This window comes from Psittacula echo (assembly GCF_963264785.1).
Source record: "Psittacula echo genome assembly, chromosome: 16".
Taxonomy (NCBI): Eukaryota; Metazoa; Chordata; class Aves; order Psittaciformes; family Psittacidae; genus Psittacula; species Psittacula echo.
Window position 1 is genome coordinate 6,463,484 of NC_137752.1, and position 24,497 is coordinate 6,487,980.

At 60.1% G+C, this 24,497-nt stretch overlaps 5 protein-coding genes across 8 annotated transcripts in view; all 5 read right to left on the bottom strand.

Annotated features, from left to right (window-relative positions):
* Positions 1–1,345: 1,345 nt before the first annotated feature.
* Positions 1,346–4,375, bottom strand: AK1 (adenylate kinase 1). Its single transcript, XM_080630694.1, has 6 exons — positions 4,340–4,375; positions 3,226–3,261; positions 2,563–2,726; positions 2,266–2,382; positions 1,682–1,873; positions 1,346–1,421 (listed from the first exon to the last, which is right to left on the bottom strand). Exons 1-6 carry the CDS (start codon positions 4,347–4,349, stop codon positions 1,356–1,358), a joined length of 585 nt encoding a protein of 194 aa, XP_080486820.1. The 5' UTR covers positions 4,350–4,375; the 3' UTR covers positions 1,346–1,355.
* A 3,121-nt stretch (positions 4,376–7,496) lies between these two features.
* On the bottom strand, positions 7,497–8,949 carry ST6GALNAC6 (ST6 N-acetylgalactosaminide alpha-2,6-sialyltransferase 6; the record flags this gene model as incomplete). Its single annotated transcript, XM_080630732.1, has 5 exons — positions 7,497–7,774; positions 7,861–7,968; positions 8,127–8,524; positions 8,644–8,823; positions 8,935–8,949. 5 exons carry the CDS (start codon positions 8,947–8,949, stop codon positions 7,585–7,587), a joined length of 891 nt encoding a protein of 296 aa, XP_080486858.1. The 3' UTR covers positions 7,497–7,584.
* A 2,468-nt stretch (positions 8,950–11,417) lies between these two features.
* ST6GALNAC4 (ST6 N-acetylgalactosaminide alpha-2,6-sialyltransferase 4) lies at positions 11,418–13,682 on the bottom strand. Its single transcript, XM_080630739.1, has 6 exons — positions 13,599–13,682; positions 13,409–13,482; positions 12,949–13,119; positions 12,423–12,835; positions 12,182–12,289; positions 11,418–12,105 (listed from the first exon to the last, which is right to left on the bottom strand). Exons 2-6 carry the CDS (start codon positions 13,418–13,420, stop codon positions 11,916–11,918), a joined length of 894 nt encoding a protein of 297 aa, XP_080486865.1. The 5' UTR covers positions 13,421–13,482; positions 13,599–13,682; the 3' UTR covers positions 11,418–11,915.
* Positions 13,683–15,105: 1,423 nt separating this feature from the next.
* DPM2 (dolichyl-phosphate mannosyltransferase subunit 2, regulatory) lies at positions 15,106–18,199 on the bottom strand. 3 transcript variants are annotated; one of them, XR_013958144.1, is made up of 5 exons: positions 17,614–18,139; positions 17,452–17,524; positions 16,273–16,432; positions 15,784–15,886; positions 15,457–15,493 (listed from the first exon to the last, which is right to left on the bottom strand). XR_013958144.1 is itself a non-coding variant. In XM_080630769.1 (4 exons), the coding sequence occupies exons 1-4, from the start codon at positions 18,157–18,159 to the stop codon at positions 15,435–15,437; spliced, it is 255 nt and encodes an 84-aa protein (XP_080486895.1). In that variant the 5' UTR covers positions 18,160–18,199; the 3' UTR covers positions 15,106–15,434. The 3 variants fall into 3 exon arrangements, 2 of the variants coding, with proteins under 2 accessions (XP_080486895.1, XP_080486894.1); XM_080630769.1 differs by lacking the exons at positions 16,273–16,432; positions 17,452–17,524 and adding an exon at positions 18,157–18,199 and having other exon boundaries at positions 15,106–15,493; positions 17,681–17,770; XM_080630768.1 differs by lacking the exon at positions 16,273–16,432 and having other exon boundaries at positions 15,106–15,493.
* A 496-nt stretch (positions 18,200–18,695) lies between these two features.
* Positions 18,696–24,497, bottom strand: part of EEIG1 (estrogen-induced osteoclastogenesis regulator 1) — a 38,164-nt gene continuing 32,362 nt past the window's right edge. Inside the window, exons 12-13 of one of the 2 annotated variants that reach the window (XR_013958124.1) lie at positions 23,149–23,731; positions 18,696–19,749 (exon numbers count right to left, since the gene is read on the bottom strand). Coding sequence is in view for 1 of the 2 variants with exons in the window: in XM_080630522.1 (XP_080486648.1) it covers positions 23,686–23,731 (46 nt within the window). In the remaining variant the exon portion in view is untranslated. Of the gene's footprint in view, positions 23,732–24,497 lie in introns of both variants that reach the window. The other variant, XM_080630522.1, reaches the window with a different exon arrangement.

Consider the following 24,497-nt stretch of genomic DNA (forward strand, 5'->3'; position numbering starts at 1 on the left):
TCCCAGCCTGCCGGCTCCACTGTCCCCTTGTCCCCACCGGCACGAGGCAGCCCCAGTCCTGACTCAGCCGTGCTGGCAGTGCCCCAGCCCCGGCCGGATGGCCGCATCCTTCCTGCCTCCTGTGGTGCCCCCGAGCCCTGCTGATGGCTCCTGCACCCCCCCAGGCTCGGGGCTGACGTCGGAGCCTGGCGAGTTTGGGTTTGCTGCTCGGGGAATTGATGTTTTTCCCTGCTCGCTTCCTTCCTCCGCCCCGGCCCCGTGGCCTCGGCTGCCCCCAGCGCTGCTGTCTGCCCCCGGCCCCCAGAGAGCCTGAAAGTGAGAGGAGGGGGGGGCCCTGATGGGGTTGTGGTGCTGCTGCATCCTGCACTTACAATGGATGGGTAAAACCTTGTCCCCACGGCAGCCCCTCTGCTGCGGCATCGTGCCTGGGCAGCTCTGCGGTGCTGGGGAGCCCCCAAAATGCAAGTCCCCCAAACCAGCACCTCCAAATGCCTGCTAGGACCCTGCAATTCATTCCCCGTAAGTACCCTCACCCTATCCCACACGGAGCCTGGTGGCTGGGCTCAGCTGGGTGTCCCCAGGGTGTCCCTCAGGCCCTGAGGACAAGGCTGCATCCTTGGCTCAGAGGTGGCACTGATGGCAGTGGGTACCAGGAGCAGGGAGCACCCCACTCCATGGCATTATGCTACCCCAAAACACCACACTGCAGCCACCACATACCCCAAAAAACCCTGACAGCCGAAAGAAACCAGGAAATGCCAAGGCATGAAAGTGATGGAATTCCCCATCCCATCATGGCTGGGCCTGAATCTGCTGTCCCAGTGCTGGCAGAGGCAGGGGGAAAAGGGATGCGTGTGCAGGATATGGCTCAGACGGTGCCTGCAGCTCCAGGGACACACACACAGGGCACAGCGAGGTCCAGCAGTGGGACATGATCGGGGTGAGCGGGCCCAGCTGCGGGACGTGGCCCCGTGCTCCCTGCAGGCCATGGATTGGGAAGCTGGGGCAAGCAGCCGGGATGCTCCCTCCCTTCCTCCAAGCACAGCATCCCCCTGCCCCGGTGGGATAAACACCCGCTTCCTGCCCTTAATCAGCTCCAGAGGGGTTGAGGGGAGGATAAGGGGGGGAGAAGGGAAAAAAAAAACCCTCTGGAAAGAAAAACTCATTTCCTGCGCCAGAAGAAAAAGATAAAGCCTGGGCTCATTACAGGGAACTTTACTGGGGAGAGACGGGAAAGAGCCAAACACAATGTCCTTGAAATTTCCTCCGTGCGGCTCCGGCCACGAAAACAGGATAAAGCCGCTTCCGCTGTCTCTGCTGGAGCGTGCCGGGGGGGAGCGGGGCCGGGGGCTCGGCTACAGGGCGTCGAGGTGGGAGCAGACCTGCTGGAAGACCTCATCCACGGAGCCCTCGGCGTTGAGCTGGGTACGGAGGGGGTCAGAGCTGGGGGCTCCCGCCAGGGATCAACACGAGCGGAGCTCTTCCAGGGATGGATTTGGCCGTGGGCAGGGAGAGTGGGGCTGATTTAGGGTGCGGGGCCATGCTTGGAGGGGGCCAAGCCCACCCCAAATGAGCCAGGATTGAGTTTTCCTCATCATCCCCATCCTTCGCTTCGCCTCCCCAGGGACCACGCGCACCCATAGGGCTGGAGGGTGCTGGCATCAGCCTCATCCCCGCTTACCTGGCGGACGATGCCTCTGCTCTTGTAGAAGGTGATGACGGGCTCGGTGGCCTTGTAGTAGGTCTCTAAACGCTTCTTTATGGTCTCCTCGTTGTCGTCCACCCGCCCGCTGGTCTCGCCCCGCTTCAGCAAGCGTTTCACCATCGTCTCCTTCCCTGCGTCCACATAGAGCAGCAGCGTGGGGGGGGCGATCTGCGAGCACAGAGCACATGGTTGTCACCGCGGGTCTGCTCTGGGAGATGGTTGTGGTGAGCACGGGGTCACAAACATCCCCCCCATCCTCTGCATCTTCAGCATGGGTCTATGGGGACATCATTCTGGTGCCCCGGTGGCCCCTAGATCCATGCAGAGCGAGGAAAAGGGACACCATAGCCAAGTGCTGGATGTCTGCCATCACCATCATGCCAGCACTGTCAGCCAAAGGACACCCTTGAGAGATGTCCCCCCCGCACTGCACCCTGGTGTAGTGTCCCCAAGGCAGGGTGTCCAGTTTAGACCCTGTTGGGATGGGATGGGGTCTTCGCTGGGATGGCGAGGCCAGGCCCTACTGGATGGAGCCCCTCTGCCATGGCACCAGCCCTCACCTTCTTCTCAAACTCCTCTCCCTGCTTCACCTCGCGGGGGTACCCATCGATGAGGAAGCCCTTGGACACGTCTGCTTTGGCCACCATGGCATCCCTCAGCATGTCCAGCACCGTGTCCTGGGGAGGGGAAGACAGAGGACATGGGACAACACACCCTGCACCCCGCACCCCCAATCCCTGCTGCAAACCGCCCTGTGGCGGCAGGGACAGAGGTGCCCCATGGCCATGAGCTGACCATTACCGTGGTATCTGGTGTCCCCAAAGCCACCCCTGCCTGTGTGTCCCACCATGACTCACCAAGGGCACCAGCTCGCCCTTCTCCATGATGGCCTGCAGCGTCTTGCCCCGCTCCGAGCCAGAGCTGACCTCTGCCCGCAGCAGGTCCCCCGTGGAGAGGTGGGTATAGCCATATTTCTGCACGATCTTCTCACACTGGGTCCCCTTCCCCGAGCCAGGGCCACCTGCAAGTCACACAAGGGCCACACGTGCCCCAAACCATGGGTAAGGAGCTGCAGTGGTACATGGAGGCAGCAGCACAGCCTGGTGAGATGGGTGAGATGAGCATCTCAAGGCCAGCATCAGATGGATGAAGAGAACTGCTCCTGGGATGGGGGATGCCAAGTGCTTGGGGTTGGCACGGGCTGCTGGCAATGTGGGTACCACCACCCTGATGGCACCTAGGGCATCACCCAGGACATCAATGTCACAATAATAGCCAGGGTACCACGGCCCCATCAGCACACAGGACATCACCAGCTCATGCAGGACCCAGGATATCACCGTCCCATTGGCATTGAGGATGTCACCACTGCCTGATGGCGCTCAGGACATCACCCCCCAGCTGTTTACTGTCACATTACCCCAGATGCTGCCACACCATGACCAGCCAGAGGTGCCTTCCCAGATCCAGCAGCCCTGACCCACCATGGCCCCAGCGACAGGGCCCAGGCACAGACTTACCCACCACGAAGATGATTTTGTGGTTCTTGAGTTTCTCTGGAGGAGAGAAAGGGATAAAAAGAGCTATCAAAAGCCAGAAAGGCCACTGGGGAGCGCGGTGTCCCCGGGGGTGCCAGATCCAGGGCAGGCATCCCTGAGGATGGAGGGGACCGAGTCCAAAGGCCTGGTACAGGGAAGGTGGAGGGCAACCACTGCGTGTCCCCCTTGTCCTCATCACCTGAGCAGGCCATGGCTGAGCACAAAGACCCAGTGGTGCTGTGGCCACGGGGCTGGAATCCCACTGCTGCTTGCTACCCTGGAGACGGTCGCTGGGCACAGCTCCACCATGGGTAGGGATGGCCACATCCATCCCTGTAGCCAGGCTGTCACCCAGTGGGGGGCTTGGCACGGCCACCTCCCAACAGCCCCTGACCTGCATCACTGGTCCATGGACCTTGTGGCACAAAACCACCCTTGTGCCCTGCCAGCACCCAGGAGCAGGGCTCCACCTCCTGCAGGACCTGGCCACGGTGCAGGGCGATGCCAGGGGGAGGCAGGGCTAAAAATAAAGGCGAGATGGTCTGGGAACACCTTCCCATCTCCTGATTACAGCCGGATGGAATTACAGCTCCTCCGGCACCCGGCGCTCCCCGGGGCTGGGGACCGAGCCAAGTGGCTGGCAGGGACATACTGAGGGGATGTGGGGCACGTAGAGGACTGGAGGGACGTGGGGTGGACAGAAGGGAGGGAGGCAAGGAGGGGACACAGGGATGGGTATAAGGGAGGGGTGAAAGGGACAAATGGGATGGGCTCAAAGGGGACTGAAGGGATGCCGGGTAAAAGGAGTGAACACAGGGAGTGTGGAGGGGATGGATACAGGGGGATGTGGGCATGTAGAGGGGATGGATGCAAGAAGGACCGAGGGGATGGATGCAGGGCAGATGGATGCAGGGGGGTACCGAGGGGATGGATGCTGTGGCGGTGGATGCAGGAGGGACCAAGGGAACAGACACAGAGGGGTGGCAGTAAAGGTGACTGTGGGGGACAAAGGGATGGATGCAACAGGGGTTGAAGAGGACAGATGCAAAGCAGATGGATACAGGGGGGAAGGATGCAGACAGGACAGAGCACTCACCTGTCGACATGTTGTTGTGGTCCAGGCACAGGAGCACTTCAGGCTGCAAGGGAAGAAGAGCAGGATGAGCAACTCAGCACATTGGGGACACGCAGGTCCTGATCTAGGGAGACCAGGGGTCTCCTTTCCCTGCCATGCTGCTGCCCAGCTCCACGGCCAAGGTGGGGGCCAGGTTTTCTGCCCTGCCACCAGCAGGGAGGGTGACCTGACCTCAGCCTTAGCCCTCAGACAGGGAGCTCTGTTCCCACATCCATCACCTACCTGGCTCCCGGCACCTGCCGCATCCGGCTGCGGTGAGGGCTTCCCTGTGCCGGCTGACGCGCGGTGACGTTACTGGCTTCCTCCCCTGCCCTGACCACATCCCCGTGCCCAGAGCTCCTGCCTGGCAGCCAGGAACCCGCCTGGGCTCACCGGCATCACCAGGACACGAGTGATGGACACAGCACCCCCCAGAGCGATGGTTTCTATGGGGGGTGCCCTAAGCGGGGTCTGGCAGTGCCCCATTGCACCCCATCACCTCGGACAGGGGGGTGGCCACCCTGCCTGCCCACACCCAGCCCCGCGGCACCCAACCTGCTTGGCCACAGCGTCACCCCAAACCGGCTGGATGAGGAGCCGGGATGGGGCATCCCAACAAGGTCGTCTTACAGCGGGAAAGGGCAGAGGCTAAGTATGGCCAGGATGAAACCAGCACCGGGTCACGTCCCGCTGCGGGCCCTGGCATGGGGGCTGCGTGCGGCTGGGGGGTGCAGGACCCCCGGCGTCCCCTATTGTGGAGGGTGCTGAGCACCGACCTTGGTGGGGCCATAGGGGCTGGGGGCAGCCCTGGCCCTCAGTGGGGTCTCAAGGCTTGGTCCAGCGCAGTGCGGGGCCCATGGGTGCAGGGTGAGGGTGATGTGGTCCCGAAGGGGTGCTGGGAGGGTCAGGGCTGGGGGTGTCTGGTTGGGGGTGTGAAGCATGGCTCAGGACACCCCAACACAGCCCATTGCAGGAGGCACCCCGGGGTGCTCCCATCAACCTCAGCCCAACGCCAGCTCCAACACAGCCCTGCCTCACACCCAGCACCCACCCCCTCCCATCAGCACCCAGCTCCTGCCTCCCTGGGACCCCAGGGCCCAGGACTGGGCTGCTCCAGCACCCATGCAAGCCCCCAGCACCCATGCAATAGATCCAGCACCCCTATTAGACCCCCAATACCCATACAAGACCCCCAGCACCTGTGCAAGCCTTCCAGCACCCCTGAAAGCCCCCCCACCATCCAAGCAACGGCTCCAGCACCCATGCAAGCCCCCCAGCACCCCACCAATGGCTCCAGCACCAATGCAATAGCTCCAGCAGCCCGAAAGCCCCCCCCCCCCATCCAAGCAATGGCTCCAGCACCCATGCAAGCCCCCAGCATCCCCTGCACTGCTCCCCTGTTCCCCCGGTGCTGCCAACCCCTCCCGGGGGCAGGTCCCTCCCGGGCACAGCATCCCCGGGCACCGGCCCCGCCATGAGCCCGCTCCAGCGCCGGTGCCGCAGTGACCCCCCCCCAGTGGCAGGTCCGGGTCCGGGGGGGGGCACGCACTGACCTCTGCGGGGCCGGGCGGGCAGCGCGGGCAGCGGCTCCGGTCCTGCCGGCTCCGGTACCGCTATATATAGACCGCGGCGCCGCGCTGCACGCCGGGAGCGGGCCCGGGCAGCCGCGGGCAGCGACGGGCAGAGCCGCCCCCCCCCCCCCCCCCGCAGCATTGGCGCGGCCCGCGGGGTCCGGCAGCGGCAAACGGGGGCTATAGAGGGCTATAGGGGGCTATGGGAAGGGGTGCGGACCCCCAGCACCGGGGGCTGTGATGCACAGAACCCACCCCCCCCCCATGCCTCAGTTTCCCCATCTGCGGGGGGAGCATGGACCCTGGTGGGTTTGGGGACACTGGGACACCGCCGGGGTCCATCCTGCACCTCCTGCGCCAGCCCCTTGGGAGGAGGAAGCTGTCCCCATCCTCATCCCCATCCCGGTCTCCATCCTCACCCCTATCTCGGTCCCCGTCCTTCCGCAGCACCCTGGTTACCACCTGCATCCTGCCAACCCCAGGGGGAGAAGGGGAGCCCCAGGGGTGCAGTGCCCTTACCTGCCTTTCTTCATCCTCCTCCTCCTCTATGGCTGCAGAGACCCCATCCTCAGACCCTGTGGGCACCTGGCTGGGGGTGACACGAGTTGGGGAGGGCTCAGCTGCCCCCTGCTCCAGGCAGGGCACTGGAGGGGCTGGCTCATAGCTGGGGTCAGCTGGATGCTGGACATGGGTCCCTATGGGTCTCATTCCTGCATCGTCCCAAGTGCCCAGGGCCAGCATCGCTATGGGTTGGGGGTCTGAGACCCCTGTGATGGCCCCACCAGCACCCACTGCCCATCCCTAAACACCCATCCCGGAGCCAGGGCCCAAGGCAAGAGACTGCAGCGGTATTTATTCCTGTACAAACCCTTACAAAACACGGGTGCCCCACGGCTTCCCCTGGCACCGCATCCTCCAAAGCCCCAGCGCGGACGGGGCACAGCCAAGGGAGAAACCAGGGCACAGAGCACAGCACCCAAGCTCGCTGCATTGAGCTGCTTCACTGATGGGAAATGAGCAAACCCTGCCCTGGCTGAGGGTGCTGAGGGTGCTGCACCCCCCCCCGTGTGCCACTTCCAAAGGGTTATTAAACAATGAGGACCCTGCTCACTGCTTTGGCCCGGAGCCCCAAATACAAACCCTGGGACCAGGAGGAACAAAACATCCCCCCCCAAATCCCATCGCTCCATTAGAAAAGGTTGTGGCAGTGTGGGGCACAGTGGGGCTGGGGGGTGCTGGGGCACCCATGGTGGCAGTGTCACCCCCACAGGGTCCCATTGAAAACTGCGGGGTGCTGCTGAGGGGAGGACGTGGTGGAACAGGATTGGGGCGATGGGGGTGGCAGAGGGGGGCTGAGCATCAAGAGGGTCCCGTCCCCCTTGAAACAGTCTCTGTGGTGGCCCTTAAAGTGATGCAGCCCCAAAGGGACCTGGAGCCCCCTGTGTTCTCACAGGACCAGGCAGGATCTCACCTCCATGTCCATGGAGGGGGGGGGAACACCCCAAACCCCGCACTCACCCCCAAAACCAGCTCAAACCCCAACACATCCCAGTGCGAGGAGCCACCGGTCCTGTAAGAGGCACCCAATGCCTGGCTCCAACTGCTCCAAATGGGATGCGGGTGAACTCTCATCCATCCCAGCTCCAGAGGCAGCCCCTAGGGCCACGTGGGGTGGGAGAAGGTGATGTTGTAGAGGCCGGCCCAGCTGGAGAAGACCCTCTTCTCGGTGATGAAGCGGTGGTGGTTGCCCTTGCGGCTCCGCTCGTTGTGGATGTAGGTTGTGCACTCATCGGGGCCCTTTGGCTCATAGTAGTGGTAGGGCAGGCGGCGCGGCGGGGGCCGGCGGCTGCGGGTTGGAATGGGGGGAAAAGCATGGGGTGAGCCCCACGGTGGGGACATGGGGCTGGGATAAGGGCTCGGGGGTCTCCTCACCCGCAGTAGTTGGGCGGCACCATGCCATAGACATGGACGGCATCGCAGAGCTCCACCGCGATCACCATGGTGAACCAGCCCGTGCTCAGCCACGACCGCGACTTCTCCCTGGGGACGACAAGCATCATGGGGACAACAGCGGGGAGGTGATGGGGATACGGACCCCATCCACAGTCCCCAACCCCATGGAGCAGCCCCAAGAGCCAGCTTTACCCCAGGGACATGCTAAAAGGGGGCATGCGGTGCAGGAGGTGGCTCCGAGGTACCTGTCCTTCCCTGTCTCCCCCCGAAACAGGTCATCGAACTGCTTCATGCGGCCGGGGGAGACCACGTAGGCCGTCATGTTGGGGAAGGAGGTGCTGACGCGCTGGATGATCTTCAGGAGGCTCTTCTGCATCTTGGCGGGCGGCCCCCAGAAGATGAAGATGGTCTCGGGGGTCTTGTTGACGAACTCCTGGGGCCGCTTGAGCACGCGGTAGAGGCTGGAGTGGGCCACCACGCGGAAGCTGGTCTTGTTGCCCACGTCGGCCTCGTAGCCGGTGGTGGGAGCATCGTTCATGCGGATGGTGCACTCGGCCCCATCGATGGCTGTGCCCAAGCGGGTACCCAGGAGGTGGCTGGAGCTGGTGACGATGACGCACTGGTGGCAGTGGGCAGTGAGGGTCTGGTGATGACAAGCACCGTGACTTCGGGGGTCAGCACAACCAACCCAGCAGGGAGAGATGGAGCTGGGGCAGGGGACAGGGCACCGCTGCGGATGTCACCCTGCCCTCCAGCTCGTACCTTGTTCCCGCAGACGGGCAGGTACCCGCTTTTCACCCCCCACTTCTTGAGGTCGGGGGGCCGGCGGGCTCTGCCCCGCAGGCGGCTGTAGGGGAACACCTCGCTCCCATTGCCGGAGCTGTAGATGATCAGCAACATGATCAGGGCAAAGAGGACCCCCAGGGCGGCGGCGCGCTGGCTCTGCGGGCAGGGGGAGAGCATCAGCCGCTGCCCCCGGCCCCGCTCCCCGCGGCATCTCCAGTGTCCACAGGGAGACCCCCGGTGTCCATAGGGAGATGCTCCGGCACTCACCGTGCTGCCACTCATGTCTTTGTGCCGGCCTCAGTGCACTGCGATCGCCAGTGTCCCGCGAGCACCTGCAAGGCACACGGTCACCCCCTGCACTGGCCACTTGCCACCGTGCTTGGGATGGCAGGGATATGGGATGAGCCACCAGGCAGCCCGGGAGGGGTACCCAGTGGGACACCCCAGCACTGGTACGGGGAAGGGAATGCCAATGGGCTCTGTGGTGTGGAGGAGCTCAGCGTGGCCACAGCTCATGCCAGGGAGATCCCTGCAGCAGGCTGGGATCCAGCAATGGATTATCCCCACCAGCGGGCCCGAAGCCACTCAAACCCGTGGGTCAGCATGGGTAAATCCCAGTGCTTGCGTGGTAAATCCCATTAAACCAAGCACCATGGAGGCTCAGACCGCAGTGGGGAGGAACTGAGACCTGCCCAGCTCAGCTCAAGCATGGGCTCAACCCAACCAGAGCCAGCAGCGACCTCTCCAGCTCCAGGGTGCTCACCCCTGGGGGGGTCCTGTTCCAACCTCCCCTTGCCCGGGCTCACAGCAATGGACTGACCCAGTTTATTCTGTCAGGCCCTGGCTACTGAGTCACAGCTGCTGGGAGCAAGCAGGAATTAAAACCCAATTGAAGCCTCTTCAGTAATTGCCCTGGGGGGAGCAGGGATGCAAAATGATGCAGCAGCTCCTGGCTCCAACCCCCAGGGGCCCCGCAGGGCTCCCAGGGCCGCTGTGGATGGCCGGGAAGGTTCCAGCCAGCGACAGCCTCGGCGTGTGGGTGCAGAGGAGCCTCGACGTGCACAGGCTGTGGGGGGCAGCACCGGGGCCCCTGCACCTGCATCTCCGCAGTGCTCTGGCCACGGGGCACCCCACATCGGGGACCCCACATGGGGCCTTACCTGGTCGAGGGGTCTCATCTGCGGCGGGCAGTGCACGGCGCGGGGGGGGCGTCATCTCCTCCTCGGGCCCCGCAGGGGATGGGGGATGTTACGGGAGGGGGTGGGTCTGGTTCGACGGCGGCACCGGGCTCACATCGCGGCTCTGCCGGGAAAGGGCTGATCCAGACCCGCTCCCCCCCGGTGCAAACCCCGCTGCACCCACAACGTGCAGGGCTCCCCCAGCCCCGGATGCGAATCCTGCTGATGCCCGGGAAGGGAAAACCCGCCCCGGAACGCGAATCCTCCCCCGCTTCCCGGTGCTCCCCCCACATCCCCGCACCCAAGGGTACAGCCCTCCCCCGGCAGCCCCGCTCTGCAGGAACCGCGCAGACTGGAGCCCGTCCGCCCTCCATAACCCTCGCATCCACCGTGTACCGGAGCCGTTCCACCCCTGCACCGGCTAAACGGGCCCGGAGGGGACGCAGCGTATCCACCGACCGCTCCGCAGCGCGCCGCGATGCTGCTGCTATCGGTGCCGATACCGGTGATGCCGATACCGGTGATGCCGATACCGGTGATGCCGATACCGGTGATGCCGATGCGGCTGCCGCCTGGGCCGGAACCAAGGACCAACGCAGGGTCCTAGCGCCGCCCGCCCGAGATGAAGACAACCGCTGGGGTCCTAGCGCCGCCCGCCAGGATGTGGAGCTCCGCGGAGGTCCTAGCGCCGCCCTCCCCGCGCCAGGCCCCGACGGGGCAGGCCGGGGCTTGCTCCCGCCCCTGCGGCCTGACCCGTCCCACCCCTAAGGGCACCGGGGCGGGCACCAGAGCAGCACGTGGTGTCTGACCCACTGCAGGGCCGCATCGTTGGGATGCCGCCGCCGCCGCCGCCTCCCCCATGGCGCTGCGGGGATGTGGTGGGGCAGGGAGGGCGCTCACCGGAGCCTGCAGGCCCCGTCCGGGGGGATCTCGGCTCGGCTGTGCTAGCGCGGCCCTTCCCTGTGTGCGGCTGTGGCAATGGGGCAGAGCCCCACGGGCTCTTGGTTTACAGTCACCTGTGGCTCGATGTCCTGGCAGCGTCTCCAGGTGACTCGATCCTCACTTGACCCCTGCTGAAACGGGGGTGAACGCAGCTCCCTCTGCCCTCCTCCTGGCTCCCCGGACACCTCCAGGCCCACCCAAACACGTGGCATCTGTTAGGGGTTCCAAGAGCTGCAGCCGGGGTCAAGGCTGCGCACGCCGTGTCCTGGCATGACCCAGGTCTCCACAAACGCCCTCCCTGCAGTCCAAGGATCAGCCTGGACCCAGCACAGAATCCACCCAGGTCAGCACCCATCTCACAGGGACCTGGTTGGGACGCAGCTGCTGGTTCCCAAACGGTCTCCACTGCCGGCTTTCGGCTCCTTCCTCCACGCTCAGGCTCAGCTCTACCCCCTCGCCACCTTATTTATAGCCTGGCAGGGGAGCAGGATGCTGGCAGCACAGAGAGCAGCTGCTGTCCCCTGTCCCGCAGCCCTAAGGGGCACAGCACAAGGCACCATGGAGTTAAAACTGCATTTAATGGCCACGTCTGCTTTGGTCTGAATCCAAGGGCACTTGTGATGAGGCAACTTGAAGCCCCCCCTGAGCTGTGTGTGACCCCAGCGCATCCCAGTTGAGGGGATGCAGGGGACCACAGGGACCTGCCCTGGCGCAGAGCAGCAGAAGGCAGCAGGATGGGGGAGCCCTGCACCCCACATCAAGCACCAGGTATCAGGGCATCAGTGGGGCAAGGAGCTCCATCCCTGGGAGAGGCACCAGCTCATGGCCCCGAGCTCTGCCGCTGTCACGCTGGGGCCCAGCAGTGTGAACGTTCCATCCTGCATTAAATATTCACCCCAGCAGAGCAGGTGGAAACCCTCTGTGGTCGCACTGGGTCCATCAGAGAGGTGCTTGGTGCCAATGGGGCTCTATGGGTCCAGCTCATGCCCCTGTGCACCAACATGGGGGGGTCCCAGCCCACCCAGCAGCTAGAGGAACCGGCCCTGCTGCTGTAGAGGCACTGGTGCAGCCAAGGCATGTCATTGCAGGATAGGAGCCGCCCTGCTGCCTCGCCCCATGGCTCACGCCCTATCCCCCTGCCCAGGACGGGTGGGTGAAGGTGATGTTCTTCCTCTTGGCCCAGCGGGAGAAGATGGTTTTCTCAGTGATGAAGCGGTGCCCGGCGCGATGGGCTCGCTCGTGCATCAGGTACATCCTGCACTCGTCCAGCTGGCCCTGCTCGAAGTAGTGGTAGGGCACGCTCGAGTGGTTCTTCTCCCTGTTGTGAAGGGATGGGGACGGTGTGGGACTCGAGGGGACGCTGGGTCACCCCGCGCCCGCTGCTCCCCATGTACCTGCAGTAGCTGTCGTTGACCATGCCGAAGACGCAGATGTGCTCGCACAGCTCCATGGCCACGATCATGGTGAACCACCCCGTGCTCAGGAAGGAGCCGGACTTCATCCTGCAAAGCACCGCGATGCGCGGGAGCGGGTGGGATGGGGCTACCAGCCCAGCTGGGATACGGGTGTCTGATGGGGGGGGACTGGTGCTATGGTGGGGGACCCCAATGGGGGCTCCATGGGAGGTGGTGGTACCTGTTCTTCCCCGTCTCATTCTGGAAGATGTCGTCGCAATAGGTCATCTTCTCATCGGTCAGGGTGTAGACGTGCAGGTGTGGGTACATCTGCATCACCTTCAGCAGCGCCTGGTAGGTTGAACCCCCCTTCTCTCTGCTCATCTTCTTCGCTGGCCCCCAGATGATGTACAGGGTGTCCCGGGACTGCTGGAAGAAGTAGCGCTGGTTCCTCAGGAGCAGGGGGACGCTGGTGTGCGACACCACGCGGATGGTGCTGCGGGTGCCCACATCCTCCTCGTAGCCGGCGGTGGGCGCGTGGTTCATGCGCAAGACGCACTCCTCCCCGTCGATGGCCTGGCCCAGGCGCGAGCCCAGCATCTGCCCCGAGCTGGAGACCACGGCGCAGCGGCGGCACAGGGCCCGCTCCAGTGCCTATAGGGAGATGAACCCATTGGCTCCCCATTGCCTCCTGCAGTCCCTTCCACCCTCACTAAGGAAGGGGAAACTGAGGCACGGTCGGGCCGAGCTGCTCCATCCCCGCTCACCTTCCCATCAGGGACGCGGCTGTAGCCCTGGAAGCGGGGGGCAGTGGATGCTGTGGGGCTGCCCCACTGCGCAGGGGGCCGGCAGCAGGCCCACGGGCAGGCCTGGGCGCATAGCAGGACGTAGAGCACAGCACCCAGCGCCGCGCACACCAGAGACAGGAAGAGCCGGGCCTGGAGCAGAGCGGGAGGAGGAAGGTTCCTGCGGGCCCGGCCATGGGCACCCTCCCTGCGTTGGATGCCGGGGGCTCCATGGGGCCGTGTACAGGAGCAGACCCACGGAGATGGGCGTCGGGGCGCAGGGGGAGCGCTGGGTGCCTGCGCCGAGCTCACTTCCTGCAGGCAGCACCGGCCGCGGGCAGCGCTCAGGGGCTCGGTGCTGCCTGCGGCTCACCCGGGCTCCTTCCCCGCCGGTGCCGTCCGGTCCCACCGGCCCCTCGCCCTCCGCCCTGCGGGTACTCACCAGGGTCTTCATGCTCGGGGGGCAGCGTGGGACCCGGGGGGGCCGGGGTCACCAGGAGCGTCGCGGCTCGCACCCTGCGCACGGAGCGGGCTCAGCACCAGGGACCCCCATCCCCGGTACCCAAAGCCCGGGGTCTCCCCCGGGGCCTCCCCATCCCTGCCCCGGTCCCTCCGTTCCGGGCCGCACTCACCGCGCCGGGAGCCCCCGCGGCGGCGCCGCTCCCCGGCCCCCAGGGCCGCGGCCGCCGGGTCCCGCATCCCGCGGGGCAGCGCCGGGCTGGGGCTGGCGGGACCGCGCCGGGGCGGGGCCGAGCCGAGCGGGCACTGCCGGGACCGGGACCGCCCCCCCCGCCCCGCTCCGCTCCGCAGCCCAGCGCCGCCTCCGGCACCGGCACCGGGACCCGTCCGCGGTGACCCGGGACCGACCCCACACGTGTCGGTACCGAGGGCAGCACCGCACGTACAGCCCCGGGCCCATCCCCTGTGCACCGGCCCCAAACACCCCTCTATGGACCCCAGTGTCCATCCCCGTACCCGTTTCCCTCTGCACTTCCTTTGCCCTCTCAGGCTCCCCTCGTTTGGGGTCCCTGCTGTGAACCCCCGTGTCCCCAAGCTGCCTTCTCACCTCCGTGCACCATCAGCTCCCAACCACGCCGGACACTGGGACCAAAGGGATCCAGAGCAGCTCAAACCAGCAGCCCCTTGGTTCCCAGTCCCCACCTGATGCCCCCAAAGGGCCACCCCTCTTGCCCTTGGACTATGCGAAGCGGTCTGGAAGCCAGGTGCCTGCTGCCCGGGGGTGGGTGCTGGACTTTGTATCCTCTGCCTGGCGACAAAGAAACATGAGAAGTAGCCTCAAAACTGGTCCCAGCCCTGTCCTTGGCACACTTGGAGCAGGATTGGAGATGAGGTGACAGGAACACTGCGGGGCTGTGACGCAGGAGGCAGCGCCCTGGGGCAAACACCACGTGGGGAGACATGATCCCATCTTCCACCCTCTTGCCTCCTCCTGCCCCAGCTCAGATGCACCCTCATGGGCTGGGTTGAGCCATGTCCAGGCAGAGAAGGGCCGGGAAGGGTTCCTCACCCTGCGGAGCAGCACCAACACTGAGGTGTGGATGGAGGCCTGGCAGCCTCTGCAGCAGCTGCAGACAAACCTCCAGCCAGAGCTGAGCCTCTGGACCACACACCAGCTCCAGCCATGCACATGGGGTTAAACCACAGCCAGGCTCAGCCCAAGGCACCCCGAGCCACCAGCATCACCCCTGGACAGGACCGGAGGTGACGGGACACGGTGCTGCCTGGTAGGAGAAGCTCTCAGTCCATGTGAGAAGGATCTGAGCACCCCAACCCTGCTCTCCCCTTGCTGGAACTGCCCCATGGCACAAGGCTGGGTATGCCCAGGCCGCCCCAGCCAGGCTCTCTGGTGTTTCCCTGCCCCAGCACAGTTCTCACATGCCACACAGGGGTCCCTCTTCAGAGAGGTCAGATTGGCCTCGAGCAAGCTGCTCTAGTGGAAGGTGTCCCTGCTTGTGCCATGGGGTTGGAACTGGATGGGCTTTAAGCTCCCTTCCATCCAAACCTTTCTCTGATTCTACGATCAGCTCTTCCAGCAGGCAAATGGAGAATGCAAACTTGCCTTTCCCAAGCCCAAAGTCTCGTCTTTTTCCTCTTGAACACCATTAAGAAAACCCCACAAACCATATGTGAACATTTAATAAGGACACAGGAGGAACATACTGGACACAACAAGAGCAAGTGGGGAAGGACCACCCAGAGGCTGAGCAGAGGGTGGAGGCTGGTCCCCAGCCGCTGCAGCCCAGAGCACAGCCCCAGTTTGGAGCAGGTCCCTCACAGCAGGGCTCTGGTCCCTCTCTCGATGAGCCCCGAATGTCAGGTTTGGTTCCTTTGGTCAGTACAGTGTAAACGGGTTTGTCTCTGCAGGAAGGAGGGTTTGGTGCTGAGCACTGCCTGCTCGGGGCTGCAGGTGAAGTCTTTCCTTAGCTCTGGTGCCTTCTCACCCCTCTTCAGTCCAATTTCTTGACAGGTTTCCTGTTCTTCCACATCACAACCGTTATAAAAATACCTACCATGAGAAAGAGAACAGATTGAGCCAGGAAACGTCTAATTACAGGTGCTTTGAAACCCACTGTAGTGAGAAACAGGCCCCGAACAGCGCGAGTGAGACAATTCCTCTGTGCAGGGGCTCCAACAGCCCAAGTTACACCCAAACAGCAGCCCCCAGAGCCTGTGCCAGGCTAAGCTGCAGCAGTGGCCACAGGGAGTGTGGCACAAGTGTCACAGAGGCCCCAAGCAACCCTTTTCTCTCTTCCTAATTTAGAAGCTTCTAATTAGAACAAGAGGAACGACACTCACCTATAAATAGCAGCAGCAGCAGCCCGGCCACCACGGGGATGAGAACCGCGTACTCCCTAGGCAAGAAGTACTGGTGGATGCTGTGGTCGCTGTCAATGAAGGGCTGCAGGGAACAGAGAGGGCTGTCAGGAGGTGGCACAGCACCAGGGCCAGGTCCCAGCACCTGCAGCCTTGTAGTTTCCAAAGCAGGATGGAAATATCAAGCAGGAGATAGCTAAAAATAGGGCTCCCAGACCAGGATGTGGCTGAGGAGGCTGCAGCGCTCAGCAGATGACAAGGGGCAGTGACGTGAGGCCCATAAAACCCCAGACTGGGCACAGCTGTCATCCTGCTTGGTGCTGAACACAGTGAATCCCAGGGCTCTCTGCCCTGCAGAAAGGAGAAGCTGATCCTGGCTCTGCTTCATGGTGATCCCACCAGGATCCACTGGAAGGCTTTGGACACTAGAGAGCAGTGTAAGGATTCCTACATGGCAGTGAGCCCACCTACCGCTCCCGGAACTGCCAACAGCACAGACACCCGGAACAGAGCAAGCAGGGGCCGGAGGAAACTCAAACCGCTCTGAGGTTGGAGGGGAAGCTGCCAAGAGCTCGGACTTCAGCCAGGGCTGCACCAGGCCCCTCTTGGCTGGAAAGCTCACAAGATGTTTCTGTCCAGGAAGAAAATCATTCATGAGGTTGGCCCAGATGATCCTTTGGGTCCAACCTGGTGTTCCCTGATTTTAATGACCCTGAAGAGGACGAACCTATCAGGCTCAGAACCACTTTTCCAGAGCTCTACATTCATAGAATCACAGAATAGTTTGGGTTGGAAAGGACCTTAAGATCATCCAGTTCCAACCCCCTGCCATGGGCAGGGACACCTCACACTAAACCATGGCACCCAAGGCTCTGTCCAACCTGGACTTCAACACCACCAAGGATGGAGCATTCACAGCTTCCTTGGGCAACCCATTCCAGTGCCTCACCACCCTCACAGTAAAGAATTTCTTCCTTAGATCCAATCTAAACTTCCCCTGTTTCAGTTTTAACCCGTTACCCCTTGTCCTGTCACTACAGTTCCTGATGAAGAGTCCCTCCCCAGCATCCTTGTAGGCCCCCTTCAGATACTGGAAGGCTGCTCTGAGGTCTCCACGCAGCCTTCTCTTCTCCAGGCTGAACAGCCCCAACTTTCTCAGCCTGTCTCCATACGGGAGGTGCTCCAGTCCCCTGATCATCCTTGTGGCCTCCTCTGGACTTGTTCCAACAGTTCCATGTCCTTTTTATGTTGAGGACACCAGAACTGCACACAATGCTCCAAGTGAGGTCTCATGAGAGCAGAGTAGAGGGGCAGGATCACCTCCTTCGACCTGCTGGTCACGCTCCTCTTGATGCAGCCCAGGATACGGTTGCTTTCTGGGCTGCGAGCGCACACTGCAGCTGGCTCATGTTCATTTGCTCATCGACCAACACCCCCAAGTCCTTCTCCACGGGGCTGCTCTGAATCTCTTTTCTGCTCAAACTCTTCTCCCTACCAAGCTCTTGGTAAGAGTGATCTCTTCTATATTTACCACTTTTAATTCCCTTTAGAACCAGCAACCCGGGGGACTACAAAAGCGGACACCAACAGCATCACCTCCAGAGGGACGGGGCTTCAGCTCTGACAGCTCACATGAGCTCTGGATCTTACCCTGGCTGGGTCAGCCTGGTTTAGAGCAGCAGGGCAGGCAGCGTGACTGAAGCTTGGTCTTGCCCAGGCACACCTAGAGGGGGCCAGAAACAGAGGAAGCTCTGCCCTGAATGTTCTAACCAGAAAGCTGGCAAGCAGAGCCCCACAGGAACACATCAGCACCTAAGCAGGGCCTGGGCAAACACCAGGGGGTGAAGAGCCTGGATTGTAGTCGCCAGGAGCCCCGTACCAGTACGATGATCCAGAGGGTGTAGTAAACGAAGAGGAGGGCGCTGAAGGTGACCAAGCCGAATCCAACCACCTGGTCTGTTGCTGTGGCCTGCGGAGGGAGAAGCAGTCAGAGCGGATCCACACGCTGCGGCCCCAGCACTGGAGCGGCTCATGGGCACCGACATGAACCCGGGGACGGTGCGAGTCTGAAGCACGGAGGGGACGAGAAAGCCTCGGCAGCACAAACACCGCGAGGGCAACGGCCGGGCCCCGCTGCGGGAGCGCTCCCGCCCGCTCCTCCCAACCACCGGCCCTGGTGCGGCCCCGGGAGGCGGCGGAGCCCGGGTCCGTCCCCGGCGGCCCCACACTGGTTCCCGGCGGCGGCTTAGCCCAGCCCCGCCATGTTAACGGGGCTCCCGAAGATCGGTTCCCCCCGGCCGGGCCCGGTTCTCCTCACGGCGCCCCGGGGCACGGAGCGAAACCGCCCGCACTCACCATGGCGACCGGCGACCTCCCTCCCCGCGAGCCCCGCCCTTCCGGGGACGGCCACCAATCAGCGTGCCCAACGCCCGCCGTGCCCGCCCCCGAAGGCCAATCAGTGCGGCTGTCGCGGAGCATGACGGGAGTTGTAGTCCAGGGCGGAGCTAGCCCCGGAGCCGAGCCCGTACCAGCGCAGGGCCGAGCCGGGGCGCATCATTCCCCGTCCGGGAAGGGATGCCCGTACTGCCCTCTCTCACCATGGTACCCGCTTACAGCGGGTTCAGCGAGGGGAGAGGAGCGCCTTCCCCAGCAACACGTTGCGCTGGTGTCATCTATGGACCCCAAGGGCTCAAACCCAGCTTCAGCACCCGAAGGACTCAGGCCCTGTATCCCAATCACGAAGGTGATGCTGGAAGGCAAAGCGAAACCCAGTCCCAACCAGCCCTAACCTCCCCCTTCTGTTTCCTTAGCAGATACTTTGGTATATTTAAAGCAAGAAACAAAGGGAGCAGAAGCAGTGTGAAGTACCAAAACCCCTTTATTTTTCCCCCCCGAACCATAACAACATTTGACATTATATTGATTTTCGTCATATATTTGTTATTTCTCTACGTTAGGAACCAGATACAGAAAATACAAACACGATCTCTGTTGAATCAAAGACGGCACAGCATTCCGTTAGAAAAAAACAAAGAAACAAAACCCAAAACTAGAGGAGCAAGATAAAAATGGTGAAAAATAGTCATTCCCTCCAGCCCAAACTCTCCAAGAATCATCATCATCATCATCAAAATAGAGCAGTGGAAGTAGCTTCTCTTTCTAAACGCGCTTTAAGAAACAAAGTTAGAGTTTTTTTCTCTTTAGATTTCAAAGTAAAAAAATGTTAAACTATCTCTTTTTTTTTTCTTTATTTTCAAGCCATTTTGGAAGTTTGCATAGACCCATTCATTCCCTTTCCAAAAATATCAGCCATCTCTATAGAATCTGATAGAAATCAAGTGCGCGCCTCCGCTGAACAGCACCGAGCTCCATTGGCTTCCAAGAAAATAAACCAACATCTCCCCTTTCCCCCCCACAAAAATACGGGCTCTACCATTATTCCTTATGTTTGAGACAAGTTCTGAGGCTCAGCCGCATCCAAATTCCTTGTTACTTCCCAGTTTTCCACGTCCGCTCCCTTCCTGATGGGGCAGGGGCGATGCAACATGGAGAGGGCATCAGGCTTGGGAGGGTAGCGAGGGGGAATTTGGGGCTCATACCCCAGCGAGGAAGTGGCTCTTTAAGGACAAACGCCTGCGACCAGGCAGCGTTTGTAGGTCCTTGCCCCTTGGGGACCAGCCTTGTCCACAGGGCCGTCACCGGAGCAAGAGGTGATGGGGTAAAGGAGGGTGAATCTGCAGCTCCCGGGTAAGGCAGTGAGGAGGGGAGCAAAGGAGGGGGGGTCCCCCTCTCCAGGAGGGGTGTTTTAACCTACATGCTCGAAGCGTACCTGGAGTGAGGTTTTCCCAGAGGTTCACAACACGTTGCACGTGCAGAGTCCAGCTGCAGGTGCCAGCGGGTTCAAAAGAAAACAGCGACGACAACAATAAATAAGAAGTCACCCCCCTCCTATGAAGATGAGACTGAAACGGGTGCTCTGCAGGGCTTGGGACCCTCTCTAAACTGAAGCAAGCGTTATGAAAGGGCTTATTTGTAAGGAGGATGAGGAGGGGGAGAGATCACGTGCCTGCTGCCCAAGGGTCAGGACAGCACGAGGGCCCCCATTTAAAGTGCTGGCCATACAAAAGATGATGGAGGAACAACATCCTTCTCCCCCCTTTTCTTTTCCCCCCTATCACAATTCCCAATCGAAAGCCGTCTCCTTCACCAAGTCACAGCTAAGCCTATTCTTATGGACATTCACTCAGTTTAGATTGGTTTAAAAAGAAAAGAAAGTTAGTAAAACCAAAAGTTATACTGAATTTCCCAACTCTTTGCAATGGGCTTCCACCGACTAAAGGTCCAGGAACTGGTTGAGCAGAGCCCACACATCTCACCTGGCGCCCAGTCCAAAGCAGAGGCCAGCTCTGCTCTCTGGATCAGCCAGGCAGCAGCAGCCCTGCTCACCAGCATCACAGACCATGGGGATGCAGTCTTGCCAATAAGGTCCTTTTAGTTTAAGCCACCTCTGAATCCCCTGAGAAGGGGAACGATGTGGGGAAGAGCATCCTTCCCATCACCCCCCCTCCAAGGAATAAAATATCAATGAAACAATAATGCAAGTCAAAAAAACCACCAGCCTGCTGGGTTTATAAAAAAAAAAAACAAACCTCAATAAACTTCACAACAAAAAAGAAAACCCCAAAGGAAACTAACCAGAGGTTTGGGTCTGAAACCGATGCACTGCTTCAATGCTCAAAGTCCACCGAGGAACAGAGGGCAAGCGATGCCACAAGGAGAAAAGTGCTCGTGAGATGCAGCTTCCCGAGGTGGCAGCGACTCTGCAGGACAGCGGATCCCACTGCCAGCACCACTGCCTCCATGCCCACCAATGGGCACTGCAGTGGGAGCTCTGTGTGGGATCCAGGAATAGGAACAGACTGCTCCTTCCTCCCTCTGGGTGCCGCAGCCCTGGCTGTGCTGCACCGGGCTGAATGGCTAGGGCCGCTTTCTAATTCAAAACCAAGGGTAGAGGGCTAAGAAGCTACGTAAAGACCAGGATCTGTGGAGTCAATAACGTGGAGACAAGGAAGAGATACTCCATGAGACACAGTTATCAAAAACCACAAGCGGTGATGTGCCAAGCCACTGGAGAAGAAGCCAGAGATGTGTCCAGGTTGATCACAGCTATGGGATGGATCAGGTTATGCCTCTGCCAGCCTGGGACGATGAGACCAGCTTTCTGGAAAGCTCAACTGCTTCTTCTTTTGCTTTGCTGGGAAGAGATTCCTCCCTCTGTGTGTCCCACTGGTGATTTCATGACAGGCCGCGCTGCCAGCACCTCGGAGCAGCTGACTCTTGCCAATGGAGCCCAGAAGAAAGCCCTGGATTCCAACTGCTCCAACAGCCAGTGCTATTGTTTTCCATGGGAACAGAAGCAGAGCAGCACAAGTGAGCCGGGTTTTGGCCTCTTTCCTGGCTTATGTTTGTGCCTTTCAAGTCCTGGTTGGACCTGATTCTCCCCAAGGGGCTTTGCTGCCCCCTGGGGAGCAGCAGGGGCTCTGTGCTATGGAGCAGCACCGCAGGCAGGGTGGAACACCCACTGCTGTCTGAGCCTGGTGCTGCTCTCACCCTGACCAGAGCAGAGGGTCAGGCCAGGCCTGGCTTGCTGCCGAAGCCCCAGGGAGAGAGAAAAGTGAGTGGTCCTTCCCTTCCTGCAGACGCACAGCACCCCAGGAGCAGGGCAGGATGCTCACCAGCCTGCGAGCGAGTGCCAAACCTACCCAGACTGAATGATCACCATTAAGAACCTCCAGCAAATGTGAACGAGCTTTTGTTCTAGACAGACTCAAAAGATCTGATACTTTTTCCCCATGTTAAATGAAAGCAAGGTTTCGGCTGTACCCCCTCCTTACTCTAATCCAAATTTAATTCCCTTCGAAGGGAAAGGGTGAAAAAAGATCCATATCCTACATGTGGTCTGTCCAAATACAGAAAGAAACCTCTTGACTCAAAGAGAGAAACTGTCAAAACAGAGCAAGCAGCTGTATAGCTTTGCCACTCTGCCTAGCACCCTCTCATGCAGCCATCCTTAGCTAGCAAGGCAGAAACTATAAATCAAGGTCCTTTCATTCCTTGTTTCTCATTCTGCCAAATTCCCTTTTCTAGTAGCTCATCTGCATGCATTGTGGCTACACAGACCATAGCTCACCCTTCTTGCTTTCCCATTAAGAAAAGGCTTTCCAATAACTAAGAATTGGAACAACAATGTGATCAGTTACAAGTTTCTACTTGCTGAAGTGTGTGCACACACACGTGTGTCAGAGGAGGGCACGTTCCCAGCCATGCCCAGGAGGGTGCCATTGCTCCGAGTGCACCACAGTCCACTGGCAAAAGAGGAAAGGGCACTACAAGGAAATAGCTTCTCAGCTGAGAGTCTCTGTTCAGGAAGGGCTGCAAGCACAGCCCCTGGCTGGACTTCGCCTACATCTTCATCTGCAGTTCAGCTGCCAGGAGAAGATGTGAGAGCTGAAAGGGACCGACCGACATCTCTGCCACACGCTGCAAGGAAAAGAGGCAGCTCAAGCGTCAATCAACCGCAGGAACCAAACCCAAAGAGGAACAATTGAAAGATCAACCAGAGAACAGTTTGAAGCCTTGTCAGAAGAGATCACTCACCACAGAGCAGGTAAGAACGGCTGCCGTGGCTAACGCAGCAGAAGACACCCATCCTACCTTTGAAGGCAGAGACAGTGGCTTCTCCCCAGCCCCAAAAAGAACCAGCACAGGCACAGATCCCCACTGACAGGGCAAGAAAGGCCAACCAACACCAATTCCCTCCCTGGCGCAGGCCAAGAGAGGCAATTGTTAATCACCACCACAACAGAGAGACCACCACAGTCAACTGCACCCTGCCCTGGCCCAGGGGAAGGCTATCAGATAACCAGATTCTTTTCACAGTTCAAGAAGGGCACTTCCCTTCCTGAGCCTAAAATAACAACAAAAAAAGAAGAAAACAACAAAAAAAGAGGCTTTGTATTCCAAGCTCCAACAGTGACTATTTGCTGGCTCAGTGCAGCAAACAGGGATCACACTCCTGGAACAGCAAGTAGAAGCCTCTTCCAGGTAAAATCTGGAACCTCTAAAGTGCTCCTGCTAATGCTAACAGATGAACACTGCCCTTCCATGCCCAGCAGTGGAAGGCTGTAATGCAGTTAGTGGTATAACAGCATTAGCATTTAACCGTTATCAACTCCCATCTGGATCGTGGTAGTTTTCTGAAATGCACTTTTGGGAAGTAATTCCTATGAGACAAGAGGATGTTTGGGGATTTGAGGGCAGGAAGGTGAAGTGTACACCATAGCATACCTTGTTCCATAAAAACCGTTGCCTTGGAAGGTGATGTTCCCTTGCAGAGTCAATGGGATAAAGCATCCTGCAAGTGGTCATTTCACCGTGTCACCCACAGGCAGCTCTCAGTTTGGTTACAACGGTTTCCCCCTCTCCCCCAGTGGTTTCAAGAGTTCACAGTGGTATAAACCCAATGCTTTGGGGAGACAGAAGCTGAGAAGTCCCCTGCTGCAAGTGAATGGGGGGAGTGAGGGATGCACATGAACAACATCCTCTAGGACTAAGGATAAGCCCAACAGACACCTTACGTCCAAACAGAAACAGGGGGAAGACAGGCACTGGAAGAACTGGGAAGTGGAGAAGGGTAATGCCAACTCAGGGAAAAGTGCATGATCTGGAGTGGTCTCGGAGTAGTTCTGCAGTGCAAATGTATGGGGAGGGGTGTGGAGAAATCCCTTCTGGAATGCTGCATGAAGAGAGGTAAAGGTTGGCATCCATGTGGCAGCGGACTGGGTAGGGGGCCTGTTTCCAGCAGCTCTACCCTGTTCTTCACATTTAGTGGGTTTCAATCACCACTGGCTCGTAAACTCCAGATGAGACCCTGGGGAGGCAGCAGGGAAGAAGGGGAGAAAGCCAGGTTATTTTCCCCAGTCACTTCAAGTTGTTATTCAGCGCTCCCCCCTCACAAATATCACCCTCTAACCCCACACCAAAGACTGAAAACAAGGAGCCGGTCTGGCCAGGAGTCAAAGCTCATAACACAAACCAGACAGCTACGTGGCAAGCTGACACCAAAGCAATTGAAAGAGCTGGGTGTAACGCATGAATCCTAAAGGACAGAGGAAAAGGGGGAGTATCCTGCGCAAAGAGCCAGTGTTCCTGGCTTTGCTGTGCTCCCCTATTTGTCACCAACTTGACAGATCTTTGTGTTACCATTGTCTGGGTGGTTTTTTAACCTCAAAAGGTGCTGTAAAGATTCAGACTCAACCAGCCAAGACACTGCACTAAGAGCAAGAAAAGCTGTGTTTGTCCACAAGTCTTTCATGAGAGAACAAGCCCTCAACGATGATGGAGAAGGCAGGAAAAGGGGACAATAACGCAGATGCTGCAGTTTTGCTGCAGGCCAGCAGGAGGCAAAGCTCCCTTTGGGCACAGCAGCAAGCAGGGACCAACCTCTACCATTTTGTCCTTTCACCGCTTACTTCTGTTCCTGGGTCTAACAACTAGGAGCACATTATCGCCCCTAGCTCCGGCTGAGAACTGCATTCATAACCCAGTGCAGCTGGAGCCTGTCACCAAAGGGATCCCAGGGGTGTTAATGTGGGAATAAAGCCACCACATAGCACATGATGTTTAGAAATCTCCTG

Excerpts from the sequence above, each read along its gene's own strand:
- ST6GALNAC4 (XM_080630739.1), bottom strand. Across the intron at positions 12,836-12,948 it reads GCCGCGTCCCTGATGGGAAG|GCACTGGAGCGGGCCCTGTG; the intron begins GTGAGCGGGGAT and ends ATCTCCCTATAG. Across the intron at positions 12,106-12,181 it reads GTCAACGACAGCTACTGCAG|GGAGAAGAACCACTCGAGCG; the intron begins GTACATGGGGAG and ends CCTTCACAACAG.
- AK1 (XM_080630694.1), bottom strand. Across the intron at positions 2,383-2,562 it reads AGGGCGAGCTGGTGCCCTTG|GACACGGTGCTGGACATGCT; the intron begins GTGAGTCATGGT and ends TCCCCTCCCCAG. Across the intron at positions 1,422-1,681 it reads GCAGAGGCATCGTCCGCCAG|CTCAACGCCGAGGGCTCCGT; the intron begins GTAAGCGGGGAT and ends CTCCGTACCCAG.
- DPM2 (XM_080630768.1), bottom strand. The coding sequence starts at position 17,846 with ATGTCGGTGCCCATGAGCCGCTCCAGTGCTGGGGCCGCAGCGTGTGGA. Across the intron at positions 17,525-17,613 it reads TTTGCCCAGGCCCTGCTTAG|GTGTGCCTGGGCAAGACCAA; the intron begins GTGCTGATGTGT and ends GGCCCCCTCTAG. Across the intron at positions 15,887-17,451 it reads ACCAGGCTGACCCAGCCAGG|CCCTTCATTGACAGCGACCA; the intron begins GTAAGATCCAGA and ends TGTTCCCTGCAG.